This window comes from Trichomonas vaginalis, chromosome I, assembly GCF_026262505.1.
Source record: "Trichomonas vaginalis G3 chromosome I, whole genome shotgun sequence".
Taxonomy (NCBI): Eukaryota; Parabasalia; order Trichomonadida; family Trichomonadidae; genus Trichomonas; species Trichomonas vaginalis.
This window is the reverse complement of record NC_067203.1, coordinates 7147955-7161509: the sequence shown is the minus strand read 5'-3', so window position 1 is coordinate 7161509 and position 13555 is coordinate 7147955. Positions and strand designations below refer to the sequence as shown.

The 13555-nt window shown below is 33.0% G+C and overlaps 8 protein-coding genes across 8 annotated transcripts, besides 4 other annotated features; 3 read left to right on the top strand and 5 right to left on the bottom strand.

Moving 5' to 3' along the window:
- Positions 1-137: 137 nt before the first annotated feature.
- On the top strand, positions 138-1497 carry TVAGG3_0944660 (major facilitator superfamily transporter; the record flags this gene model as incomplete). Its single annotated transcript, XM_001321396.1, has 1 exon — positions 286-1437. The coding sequence occupies one exon, from the start codon at positions 286-288 to the stop codon at positions 1435-1437; it is 1152 nt and encodes a 383-aa protein (XP_001321431.1).
- Positions 1498-1761: 264 nt separating this feature from the next.
- TVAGG3_0944650 (osmolarity-sensing cation channel protein) lies at positions 1762-2638 on the bottom strand (the record flags this gene model as incomplete). Its single annotated transcript, XM_051253070.1, has 1 exon — positions 1812-2627. One exon carries the CDS (start codon positions 2625-2627, stop codon positions 1812-1814), a length of 816 nt encoding a protein of 271 aa, XP_051078644.1.
- Positions 2639-3134: 496 nt separating this feature from the next.
- Positions 3135-3171: a mobile genetic element.
- Positions 3172-3230: 59 nt separating this feature from the next.
- Positions 3231-3267: a mobile genetic element.
- A 577-nt stretch (positions 3268-3844) lies between these two features.
- Positions 3845-3882: a mobile genetic element.
- Positions 3883-5158: 1276 nt separating this feature from the next.
- Positions 5159-13555: part of a mobile genetic element that runs on past the window's edge.
- TVAGG3_0944610 (uncharacterized protein) lies at positions 5414-5848 on the top strand (the record flags this gene model as incomplete). Its single annotated transcript, XM_001321395.1, has 1 exon — positions 5414-5848. The coding sequence occupies one exon, from the start codon at positions 5414-5416 to the stop codon at positions 5846-5848; it is 435 nt and encodes a 144-aa protein (XP_001321430.1).
- Positions 6286-6756, bottom strand: TVAGG3_0944600 (uncharacterized protein; the record flags this gene model as incomplete). Its single annotated transcript, XM_001321394.1, has 1 exon — positions 6286-6756. One exon carries the CDS (start codon positions 6754-6756, stop codon positions 6286-6288), a length of 471 nt encoding a protein of 156 aa, XP_001321429.1.
- On the bottom strand, positions 6787-8361 carry TVAGG3_0944590 (uncharacterized protein; the record flags this gene model as incomplete). Its single annotated transcript, XM_051253069.1, has 1 exon — positions 6787-8361. One exon carries the CDS (start codon positions 8359-8361, stop codon positions 6787-6789), a length of 1575 nt encoding a protein of 524 aa, XP_051078643.1.
- Positions 8389-8823, bottom strand: TVAGG3_0944580 (uncharacterized protein; the record flags this gene model as incomplete). Its single annotated transcript, XM_001321393.1, has 1 exon — positions 8389-8823. The coding sequence occupies one exon, from the start codon at positions 8821-8823 to the stop codon at positions 8389-8391; it is 435 nt and encodes a 144-aa protein (XP_001321428.1).
- TVAGG3_0944570 (uncharacterized protein) lies at positions 8869-9080 on the top strand (the record flags this gene model as incomplete). The annotated part of the gene is made up of 1 exon (XM_001321392.2): positions 8869-9080. A coding segment is annotated over one exon (212 nt), but the record flags the coding sequence as incomplete, so codon positions are not given.
- Positions 11643-13063, bottom strand: TVAGG3_0944560 (organellar and viral DNA polymerase type B; the record flags this gene model as incomplete). Its single annotated transcript, XM_051253068.1, has 1 exon — positions 11643-13063. A coding segment is annotated over one exon (1421 nt), but the record flags the coding sequence as incomplete, so codon positions are not given.

Here is a 13555-nt window from a genome sequence, read left to right as displayed (position 1 = left end):
AAATTATTATGGGGCCTAAATCGATGTAAATCATTCAAATCGATCATTAGTGAAAATTACAATCCAAATATGCTTTGCAAGTACCACAGGTGAATGTATTTGAAAATTTTGACAATTTTAATCAATTTTCAAATTAACAAAAACTTATCTCGCGCTTTTATTATTTTAATAGGCTGTATAGCTTATCTTTTAGTTGGATATCACAGAAATTCAACGAGTGTTCTTGCAGATGAACTCGCGCAAGCTTTAAACGTTTCAAAAGATGATATCGGCGTTTTCAGTCTCATGTATTTCTGGCCATATGCATTTATGCAGCCAGTAGCAGGTCTTCTTGCTGATGTTATTGAACCACGTTATATAATTTCTACATTTTCTTGTATCACTGCAATAGGTACACTAATTATCGGATTCTCTCATAATTACATTCTTTCGTGCTTTGCCAGATGCTTGGTTGGTATTGGAACAGGTCCAATATATGTTCCTATAGTTAGAATTATGGCAGATTTATATTCACCTAGCTGGTTCAATTTGCTAAACGGTATTACGATGTCCTGTGGATCTCTCGGTGGAATCCTTGCTGCTGGCCCTCTAGCTACAATAGTTAAACATATCAAATGGGAATACACTTTTTATGCTACGGCTGCAATCGGATTTATCATATCTATACTAGCACTCTTATTCCTTGTTGCTCCACAGACTTTTGAGAAGAAAGAAACATTTAAAGGTAAAGTTATTCAATTATGGGCGAATTTCAAAGTAGTTTCTCTCAATCCATCATTTTGGAAACTTGTTTCATGGAGTTTCACATCAGCGCCCACATTTTTCATTCTAACTTCATTTTGGGCTGCAAATTATTTGACATCTGTATTTTCTTACACTCAAGAACATGCTGGCTACATTATAATGATGCTGAGTATTGCAACAATTGTAGGTTCACCTGTTTTGGCCTTTCTCAGTGAAACTTTGCACACAAGAAAATATATTGTTATATTTGGTGCTCTTTTAACATTGTCAATTAACATTACATTCTTTTTCATCAAAGAAAAGATACACGAAGTATTTGTATGGATACTTCTCTTCCTTTACGGCTTATCCACATCAGCAGTTGTTCCTGTTGCTGTGACAATGTTCAAAGAAATGACAACCAAAGAATCAACGGCAACAGCAGCTGGTCTGGCGAATTTCTACGCAACAGTTACATGCGTAATATTCCAGGCAATTATTAATGCAACTGTGAGAGCTGTTGATCCTCCAGGAACTAAAGTACACACAATCAAAGCATATCGACTAGGTCTTTGGCTGCCTAATATTATTGTTTGTATATTGTCATTGATTGGACCGAGTTTAGTTCAAGATACATACGGAAAAGAATCGAATGATGAAGAAGTAAACAATCATTGGCTTACAGCAGGAAGTGAAACATCCAATTATACGTAGTTAATGTAATTAATAATAATAATAAACAATTTATAGATATATGTTTTTTTCTGTCTCAAATTATCAATATATATATATTTTTTAATGATATTTTAATGATTATTACCCTCAATGAGCTGATAAAGAAGCAAAGAATAATGCCAGATATACTCCACTCATTTGTGCATCAAGATATGGTCATTATCATATCTCTGTTGGAACTAATAAAGATGTTGACATTTATGAAAACAAATGTTGTTTCATAGAGTTTCAAAATATCAAAAAAGGAAGATCTCTATGATAAAATGTAGATGTATCAAAAATTCATATCAAAAACAATGTGGGAAAAGGATGTAAAATAATGAATTTGGTCTATTATTTTATTTTTTTAGTATTTATTGTTTGGATTGCTCCAAATTTTCTAATTTATTTGTAAGAACACGAAGTTGTTCAGATAAGCTTTGTAACTGTTCTGATTCACTTGAAATCACTTCTTCGTCTAAGTATTTCTTACATAAAATTTCAAATGGTCGAACAATTGAAGGATTAGTTGCGTACTTTTGCAAAAATTCTATCATTTGTTCATTGTGGAAGAAGAATGCTGTCTGATATGGCGTTTCATTTTCAGAATTAACTTCATCCAAATTAGCACCTTTTGAAAGAAGGGCTTCAACGATGGATATATCCGAATTTCTCATGCACACATGAAGTACATTGTTCTTTGTATCCGGTAACTGTTTAAAATCTTTATTATTGCATTTTGCACCATTTTTAAGAAGTAAAAGTACTAATTGTATATGCGAATTTGCAGCAGCTAGATGTAGAGGAGTATAGAGGTAATCATTCTGTAAGTTAATTTGTTCTTTTCCTTCATCTGTTTCAAGTATAATTTGCAATAAATCTAATTTTCCTACTATGCATGCATAATGTATTGGATATAATCCGTTTGCTTTGACAGTTAACCTCGCATGTTTCTCGACCAATAAATATTTTGCAATATCAGTTCTTTCATATAGTATTGCAAGTATCAATGGTGTCGGACCACGAATAACGGGAAATGGAACTTTCTTTGATGGAGGTTTTATTGGGATTTCTAAAGATGGAACTAATGGCTTATCAATATCAAATTTACCAATAGCAAGCCTCTTAGTTTCTTCGAGAACTCCGTTTTCGATAGATTTAATAAGCTTGACTTGGAAAGAATTCAGCATTTTTTTGAGATCTCAAAAAAAAAAGTTTCTTTTTTTCAACCCGTCTTATGCTCTCTAAGGCAATCCAAAAGCCCTTGACTGTTTTCGGATCAAAATAACCAACAATGCAGTCCTGTTGTCCGAATTCTTTGAAATAATTTTAAATTTCAAGAAAATTCCTTCTTATTAGCTTTATTTGGCGTTTTCCTCTATCAGACACATAAATGTGACTATTTGTGAAAAAGCCATAATATATATTAAAAAAATCACTAAACTTTGCCATTAATATCCCAATAGCAATATAGTATTTATGTACATATTATGCTCATCTAACTCATATGTCAAAAAAAGTTACAGATGTCTAATACGAATCCAAATTTTCAAAAAAATCTCTCAATTAAGAAATTATTTGGAGAAGAAGCGAAAGGAAAATATGACACTTGTTCATCAATTAGATCCATTCAAAAAAATTCAGATTAACAACATTTGAAAATAGGGACTACAGAGAAAATTAGCAAAGTCATTGTGTAATAAACAGAAATTCATCAAAAGTGACAGCTCTCAATTTTTTGACATTTGTAAATTCTAAATTGAATGAGAAAAATGAAATAATACTAAGCATTGTAATAAACAGAAATTCATCAAAAGTGACAGCTCTCAATTTTTTGACATTTGTAAATTCTAAATTGAATGAGAAAAATGAAATAATACTAAGCATAATACAATATTCTAGATTTAATTATAATTAGGAAAAAGTTAGTTTTGAGAGTACTTTTCATAGGCATATAGAATGAAATCTTCTGAAAAATAATATCAGATAAACTCATATTATTTTCTAATATATAACTATTTTATATAAAAATCAAATTGAATGATCTGAAAAGCGAAGGATAAACCTCAAAATTTACGAATATAATGAGTGGGAATAGGCGTAAAGCAAAAATTGATATTTCATATGGTTTTATGATAGATAAGCATTATATTCCCACTCATTATATTCGTAAATTTTGAGGTTTATCCTTCGCTTTTAAGATCATTGAATTTGATTTTTATATAAAATAGTTATATATTAGAAAATAATATGAGTTTATGTGATATTATTTTTCAGAAGATTTTGTGTTCTTCTTCAAAATTTTACTTTTTTATTAAAAAGAATCTTTACAAAATATACATTTACTTTAATTAATATTTAAAAACGTGCTCTATCAAAAGTTCCAAAAATTCAATATTTTAGCTTTTCTGAGGTGTCACTTTTGATGAATTTCTGTTTACAACAAGCATAATACAATATTCTAGATTTAATTATAATTAGGAAAAAGTTAGTTTTGAGAGTACTTTTCATAGGCGTATAGAATGAAATCTTCTGAAAAATAATATCAGATAAACTCATATTATTTTCTAATATATAACTATTTTATATAAAAATCAAATTCAATGATCTTAAAAGCGAAGGATAAACCTCAAAATTTACGAATATAATGAGTGGGAATATAATGCTTATCTATCATAAAACCATATGAAATATCAATTTTTGCTTTACGCCTAATTTTTGACGACAATTAGCAAAAATTGTTAAATGTTAACACTCAGTCCATTTGAATATGAAAAATAAAATTGACTTTGATTAAATGTTTTTATTTATCATGCAATTCTTCTTGCGACCAAAGATTTGAATAAAAGTTCAAAAAATAAGATAGCTTAAAAAATAATATACGGTAGTGTTTACTAATAGATGAATAGGGCGCGGTTCAATTTTAACGACATTTTTTAACGCGATACGAGCGTAAGTCCATAGAATGTGTTTTGAGGGAAACTATAAAAATCCAAAATAGAGGTAAGTGCGCCATTATTACCTGCGAAGTTACATGGAATAAATCGAAGAGTAAGTACAAGATGATCTTGCATCTTTCCAAGTAAATGAAATTTATTAAAATTAAGATGATAATATTCATTTATAGTATGTGTATGATGTGTTTTCAAAATTTCTTCAAATAAAATGCAATGATAATTTTTGAATAATTTTTTCTTGTGTATATTTCATTTTTTATTAGTGAAAATATCATTACATCAATAAGGAAAGCACAATCCAAATTCATATTAGTTAAATTAATCTACGACCAAAAGCCCGCCAAATTTGAATTAAACCTCCAATTTAAAATTTTCAAGTCTACGGAACCATCCTTGGATCATAGTAATCATTCATTACAAAATGGAATCTTTTGGTATTGTGCGGGCGATACCATAGATTTCTTTTTATTGATAATGCTATTGAACAAGCTCATTCCGTGGATTTTCATTTAGAACTTTGTTTCATGAGTTTCTGGAACAATATAACATCTGAAACCTTTTGTGCGGGCAAAAGAAGGGATGTTTGTTGATTGAAAAATGCTCATTTAAAAGAAGTTCTGAAAAGAAATTTGGAGATGATTTGTGGGTTGTGTAAGGTGTAGGTGTTGTGATATATGTGGAATGGAATGATCCTTACCTCAGTCATTGACTCATCCTTACCTCAGTCATTGACTCATCCTTACCTCAGTCATAGACTCATCCTTAGTTAGTATCCCTAAGTTGTGTACTGAGGCACTGCGCGCCTCCATACACCACTTAGCGGTTTTGACACTTTACGAAACCAGTAACGTATATTTTACAACACAACCATAACACCAACTTAACCTTAAATATTTACAAAACCATCTGACACATAAACGACATCACTAACGACTTCACTAACGAATTCCCTACCGTCCTCACTAAATAAAAATAACCTTATTTTTATTTTTTTTAATTTTTTATTTCATTGTAAAGACATGTCCGACTACATTTACTATGACTCTTTCCCAGAACGTTTCCGTGAACTATTCAAAACTCAAGTAAAACTGAGAAACATGCATTTTAACAAAGACAGACCCATTGACGATGAAAGAAACCCTGAATATATTACAATCCCTTATGACGCAAAGTTCATTGCATACATTCCTTATGGTCGCAGAGGAACGAAAACTATTTCAACAAAGAACAAAAATTATTTCTGGAGCGATGAAGAAAATTGCCTTATCTACATAAATGCATACTTAAATAAAGCTACATATTGTACAAAAGAAGGTTGGACTGGATTTGAGCTCTACATATACGACGACGATGGAAACAGACGTTGTGTATACCCATACGATAATATGTACCATTGTTTTCATCAAGCATTAAACGAATACATAGTCAGTAAGGGTCTCATTCCTGTTGAGTAGATATGCTTTATTTTTGTTCCCACATTTATTTAAAAATTAATGATATCACCACTCCCACACGTATGAAAACATAGCGCAAAAATAAATTTAGGTGAAGTGGTGAAATCTCACCTCTTTTTTCACCTCTTTTTTCACCTCATGAATTCATTGCTTTATAACTCTCTTCCTTTCTCCAACTCTTCTAACTTCTTCCTAAGTTCAGCAATGTTGTCCTCATGAAGTTTAATCTTCCTTAATATACCTTCTCTATCTAATGGTTGCTTTATCTTTCTAAACTGAACTCTACCATCCTTCATAGTATGAACGTAAAAACCTTCTGGAACCGCTCCTGATTTAATGTATTCTACCAAAAATTTTTGTTTCATTGCTTCAGTGACTTTAGTCGTCATTTTACTCTAAATAAAATGTTCAAATAAAATAAAACTAACATTATTTTTTCAGTAAGGAAACGCAGGAGTTTTACGATTTATTTGAGGAGTAGATTCTGGTTTAAATGTTGGAGTCGGTTTTGGAGTTGACTTTTGAACAGGAGTTTGTACTTTCATAGGTTCAGGAGTCATTGAAGGTGTTGTTTGTGAAGGCGTTGGTTTTGACGTTGGTTTTGGCGATGGTGTCGGAGTTTGTTCAAATTCAGCTACTTCAGTATTATTTATAACATTTGCTTTATTTCTTTTCAACATCATTACTGCTCCTGCTGTAGCTAGCAAACCTAGTGGGAGACCATATTTTATATAAGGACTTGACCAAATGCTATTTTTGACAGGAGCTGGTGGAACACCTAACCTTGGTGAGACTGCTCTTTGCCATTGTGCAGCTCGTAAGAAATATTCAATAGGTGCTCCATAATCGTTTGGTAAAGTTTGTTTCATAGATGGTGAAGGTTCACGAGAGCTTGATGAAGAACTCATTTATAAGCTTTAAAAATAAACGTTCATCCTTTATTCCTCACTGTCGTCCGTGGCTAAGTTATAGTCGTCAAGTCTTATTATTGGTATGCCTGACTGTCTTACTTGTATTGCAAAGCAACAATCCCTCATAAATCCAATAAGTGGCTTTGGTACGTTTTCAGTTGCTAGTTCAATAGGTCCTTTAACAGACAATTTGTATGTTATTGGAGCAGTAGATGTTTGACCTTGCTGGAAGCAAAAGTCCACTTCTGTTGGAAAACCACATAAGAAATGTGTGTTGTCATAGCTATCCCATTTATGTTCCACACTACCATCATCCACCAATGACCTCATAACATCTTCATTAAATCCAATCATATCATTGTTTGTATTGCAAGCGTTCGCAACCATTTCATAAAATACAGGTCCATATGATTTTTCAGGTTCTGCAGGCATATTTCCATAAGCTCCCATGGAAAGCTGAAGATATTTAAACTTAGGGTTCTCAAAATTAACATAATAGTTGTCTTTCTTTCTAAATAGTGCCCAAATACTTTTAACATTAATAGGCGTATAAGCTGCTGTAAATGTTGCACTTGAACTATCTGTATTCTTTGAGAATGAACCGTCCATAGGAATCCAATCCATAACTTTAACAGGAAAACATAAAGCCTCGTTTGTATAATGTTCTACAAGTTCTGTATAAATGTTAGGGTCTAAAGAGAATGACTTTGGATGAATGAAACATTCATTAAAATCCATCTTTGTTCGAAATAGTTGCTGGTTTACAGTTGTAATAGTAACTGTTCCACTAGCTTCTACTGCCTTCGTTATCATAGTGAATGGTTCATTCCATGGAACAAATTTATTTGTCGGTGGATTTGAATCTGAAGCAAATGCAACTTTAAGAGTTGGATTGAAAGCAATGATATCATTTACAGATATAGATGTGCATTGTAAGGCGTCGCTACTGAACTTTACTTTAAGCTGAATGTTTCCTGCAAAAGCTGGAATAAATCGAATAGCTTCTAATGGAAGGAATCTTCTAACAGGAATTCTTAAACGAAGCTTAAAATCAAATGATTTTCCTGCTGTAATTGGACCACTAACAATTTGTCCTGTTCTGCATGTTCCCGAATGACTCCATACATCTTCATGTCGAGTCTTTGAAAAAACATCTACTTTCTTTATTTGTTCGGTAGTTTGTGAGTTTGAAGTTATATATGCTTCTTCTCTTGCGTTGTCTTGAGAATATACGATACGACCATTTGCAAGGATTTGATATCCAGCAACTGCATAGAAAGCGTCATCGAAACCAATCCAAAATCCTGGTGGGTTTGTTTTATTGGAACCTGAACCAATTTCTTTATCTACAATAAATTGACCTTCCATTTTATACGTAATGAATGTATTGTAAAGGTCCAACATATTTTCACCAGGAGGTGAGAGATTGAATGTTACCCATGTGTTATCTTTAGCAGTTCCAGGTTGTGATGGAATCTTTGCGTCAGAATATTTTCTATTAGTGTCACCAATTTGAACTGCATTGTCTATGATATCGAAATATGAGCGAATCTGATGAATATGCTCTGCTGGAGTAAATTCGTTTAACTGTTCGTTCTGCATGTATTTACTTCAGATAAAAATATCTATTTACTTCATTATTCTCACTCTTCTTCTTGGTATTCGTGGTGGAAGTTGTTTCTTGACATTTTCAATGAACTGTACATTCTCTTTTGTCTCAACTTCTTTCACTGGCGGGTCAGGGTTCTTTGACTCGGTTTGTTTTTCAATGAAATTCACGAACTTTGCAATAAGCTCTTGGTTCGTTATTGAAAGTACATCTGGCTTCTTTTCTTCTTGTTCTTTTGGTGGCTCAGTTTGAACAGAAGGTTTTATATGGGCTTCGTGGACTTCACCCTTGCCATGCACCTTAATGTTGTCGCTCTCTGCATTCGCTAATGGTACCTTTCTTTTTCTTACGTATATTTTACCATCTTTACTCTGACTTACGTAATAGAAAGGATGTTGTATTCCTCTTGCGTCATTTAATATAATAGACTCTCGCTCTGATTTTGACAAGCTCATTTTACATCGGTTAAAGTTTTAAGTTAGTTTTTTATCTACAGTCAAATGACTCAGACAAGTCATATGGACAAGACCCAAGGGGTCATAGATGTTGAAGCATTGAAGAAAGAAATTCGCGAGCAAATTTTATCCGAACTGAAGGAACAAAAACAAGAACAAAAGCCAGAGAGACCAAAGAGAAAACTTAGTGAAAAACAACTAGCTGCATTAGCTGCTGGAAGACAGAAGAACCCACGTTTGCTGGCGAAAAAAGCTAGAGAGAAGCAAAAGCAAAGGAAGAACAAAAAGCAAAGGAAGCTGAAGCAAAGAAAGAGTAAATGGTTTATTTTTATCCAAACTAAATGTATAGACAAATACCTTTATCTGTTGCGTTCAGTAGTGAAAACCCTGACGTCAAAATAAAGGGGAACAGAGTAACGTTTAAGTTTCCAACAGACTGGATTGTGAACATAAATGAAGAGAAGTACATTGGCATAACATCTATGTATATAACACGTGCTTTCAGAAAGGTTGACTTTATACTTCAAGTCGAGATAGAAAATGACGAACAGTCTTTAAGCGCCCAAAACATTCACATATACAAATACTTTAAAGACGATACAACATTGTTTGCAATGTATGATTTCATTTAATGAGATTTCGAGAAAAAGTTCAACATTGAAGTACAAACTTTACAGCCTTTACGTGAGTTTCTTGCACAACTGAAGGAAGAAGGTAGTCAGCCACAACTTATAAGACTTTCATTATGAATTTAATGAAAATGAAGATGGAACACATGACTGTCAATTATTGTATTCTCACCATTCAATGAAGTCGCTAAAAAGAAGAAATCCATTACGTATAAGATTTCAACTCCGAACCAAGTGATGAATTTTAAGAATGTTTTCAATTATGATGCAATGCTTCGAGGAAAAAATGAATTTTCAAAGATTGTAACACCTGGCATTTGGGATAGAAAGCAAGCAATACTTTACTCTAATATAGCCAAAGGCGTTGAAAATGAGTTCATTGGTCATACAAGAACTTCACCACTTCCTAACCCTAAATACTATAAATTAACTGGCTTCAATCGTGAGTTTTGGATAGACATGTTCTCCACTCATGACCATAAATGTCCAGTGTTCTTGCCTCCAGATGGAAGGACTGTCTCTACATACATGAAGCACAACTCTTAAACTCTACCATCGCAGTATTGTAAAATCTACGCTAGCTTTATTTTTTATCACGAATGACCTCATTGCTGACAAAAATAAATGACCTCATTCATGACCTCATTGCTGACAAAAATAAATGACCTCAGAACTTCAACTTACGAATAAAGCTTGTTTTAGTCGTTATTGAAAAGTTGAACTTTTCAGCAAAGCAAGGTTGACATGACTTACATAAGTCGAATGCAATCTCTTGACCATCATAAAGTGCTTTGTAAAGTTTCATTAAACTGAACTCAGAGTCTTTGTCATATGTTCCAACAGGTATGTGAATGTTCTTATCTTCATTGTAATAGCATTGTATAGCTTCAGGAAACATTTCATTAGCGGTTAAAGCAATAACATCTTGCTTCACGCCTTTCATTCTGCAGTGAAATGCAACTTCATTTAAATCGTTAGTGAGTAAGTCTATGTAGGTCTTCTTTCCACAGAAAATACTTTATATAGCTAACTTTGTTTTCCAGGTGTTATTTCTGCAAAGTCGCTATGAAATTGACCAAGGTTCTTTCTAAGTTCGCGACCATATCTCTTTAAACTCTGCTGCAAGCTTTGGTATGTCTTCATTATATAAGTGCATACTGTCGGTATCCTGGTAAAAGATTTGAAGACCCATATCTTCAGCAGTACAGAATACTTCATTCATAATACGTTTTGACATAGACAGAATATTAACACCAAGTGGACAGAAGTTAAAGTGTCTGCAAATGCTTTTCGTTAGCTTGAAAATAGTTTTATCTGAACCATCCAAACCTTCGAACTTCACTATATGGTTGTAATTTCTTATAGCATATCTTATAGCATCTTTGTCATTTACTATGGTTATTTTTGACTCAATAGGAGATAGAATAGTTTGCCATAAATGCTGTTCAGAATGAGTTTTATAATTCTTGTAAGGGTTTCCTTCTTTCTTATACTTTAACCTAACTCAAACAACTCTTTACTTCATCTCTTATTCTCATATCTCTGTTTCCATCGTAATAGTATCCTTGCAACACTTCACATTTGACACATTGATATTTTATGAGGTCTTGTAATGTTATATGGTCAACATACATGAGACAGCAAGTGTTTGAACTTCTTGGAACGTTAAGTTCTGGATTTAGTTCAGGGTCGCAAACTATTAAATGAAAGTGTCTGGGTATACCAATCTCTGTTATCTTAATGAGAACAAAGAAGCCAGACATAAACTTTTCACCAATGGGTTCCTTTTGGTCATCATCGAATAAATGTCTCATGAGATACTCTGTGCTTAACATTTCTTCCTTCAATACTTTTGGAATACCTTCTAAAGTATAAAGTCTTGCTATAGCTGAAGGATATAATGAAACAGTGTCGAAGTCAGCAATGAGTTTCTTTTTGCTCTTTTGTTTCATGTTATCTGACAACATACATCTTCCACCTTGAATGCATCTCGAAATAAATTCTCTTGGTTTATTTGAGAGGTCATAAAGATTTCCATTCGGGAAGTATACTCTGTTCTCAAACAATTTGTTAGCAATAGAACAAATACTAACGTAGTCATAAACGTTTAAATCAAACTCTTTCAATAAGTCATTGCGGAACTTTACAAAACCTTCTCTTAAAATTCTTACATCTTGTTTGCAGTAAAACGTGCTATATTTTTCTAAGTCGAAGTGGTTTTCATCTATTCTGCAACCTTTGATGGAATCTATGTTTTTCATGAATGTATCTGCATCATGGATAAACTTACATGCTTCAGAAATGACACCAGTTCTGTTGTCATTTGCTAACAAAACACTGCTGTAGTAGTTATATGGAAATACTTCTTTCGGTCCTGTTTGTAAGTTAAACATAGCAGGAAATAGTTTAAGCTTCTTATTTATAACACTGTAAGAGTCTTTTATAATAATTGCCCGTCCTTTATATAAACCAGTTATTTGCATTGTTCGTGAACCTTTAATGATGGGAGTTCCTTTCACTTCTGTCATGTGTCTTAAGATGAAGTTTATGTCATAACTGAGGTTGTGGAAATATATTAAACTCTTGTCAGGAAGTCTTTCCAAAAATTCTGTTGCACAGTTTTGACCCCAAATGCTTTCACTCACTGAACCATCTTCACTGTCATAACAGATGTTAAAAGCTTTATGAAAGCCGTCTGTGCTACACTCAAAGTCAGCAAAGAAAACGTGCTCAGGAATGAATTTACATTTAGCTTTATTTACTTCTTTTGACTCTGCTTTCTTCTTCAGTTGTACACAATACTTTGGAGCATATGTCAAATCTTTAAATGGTGCAAGGTTCTGTTTATATAAGTCAGTAGTATATGTGAAAAGTTCTCCATAAGAAATAGGTTCGAAATATTTGCACTCCCACAATGTTTTCATAACATCCCATAGCGGTGTTGTTCTATCATAACGAACTACATATTTATCTTCTCTCTTTGTATAAATCTTCATCTGTTTCTCAATGTTCATTCCACCACACTCCTTCAAGATTTCTATATAGTTTCGAATGAAGTATGTTGTCATTGGTAATCTTTCATTTAGCATGTAGTGGTCTTCAACAAGAAGTAAGTCAATAGTTCTAACAGTTTCGCATTCTTTTGGTATATATCTCTTTATTTCATTATGTCTTGAGTCATTGAAATAACCAATGGTAACATTAAATGCTATACCTGTTGAATCGGAAATTTCTTGTACTTTACTTTGAGGAAAGTCTCTAACACGAATGACTTCTCTCATGTGGTCAATAGTTTCTTCATTTACTCCAGCCTGAATGCAAGCATAAACGAAACAATTGTCCTCTGTCATAAGTGTTGCAGTTCTTTTGTTCAGTTCATTGAAGATTTGGTAGCGTTCAAGATTTATAGGTAATGTGCAAAGATACTTCCAGAACTGACCGCTTCTCTTCTTATAAAACTTCTTTTCACCATTATCTTTCCAAAAGCTTTCTATAAGTGCTGGGTTTCCTGTTTGCTTAAGAGCTTCCAAAATGGCTTTCTGGTCATTTGTCAGTGTGCTTTCATCTCTATATGGTCTCTTTTTTGGTTTGCCTTTCTTTACATCTGACATCGTTAAGCCTTCATATTCTGTTAAATCATACATCTTTATTTCGGTAAGATTCTTTATGTTTGTCAAGAAGAAGTCATAGTGCATTTCAACAATACCTGCAGCATTTGCTTCTATCTCTGATATAAAGTTCTCCTTCAAGAGCTGATGTAGTAATGTTCCAATATTATTGAGGTTTAACGTAGAACATTCATACTTTCCACCAAGTTTATAACATACCATCCATCTCTGTTGCGAGTTTATTTTAATTTTCTCTAAGAGTCTCATGAAAACCTTACCGAAATGTTTGTGTAAGTAGTCTCTGTTTGGTTCATCTAAAGCTTCGATGTTAAAGTCAATGAGTCTATTGCCTGACTTCACATTTCTCTTCCTATTCTCTTCATCTTTCTTTAACCATCTCTCACCTTCTTTTGGTTTGTCGTCAATGGAACGAATGACATCGTTAGCTTTGCGAACTTGTTCTATAGCACTTTTAAACATCTCTCTTCTCTGTTG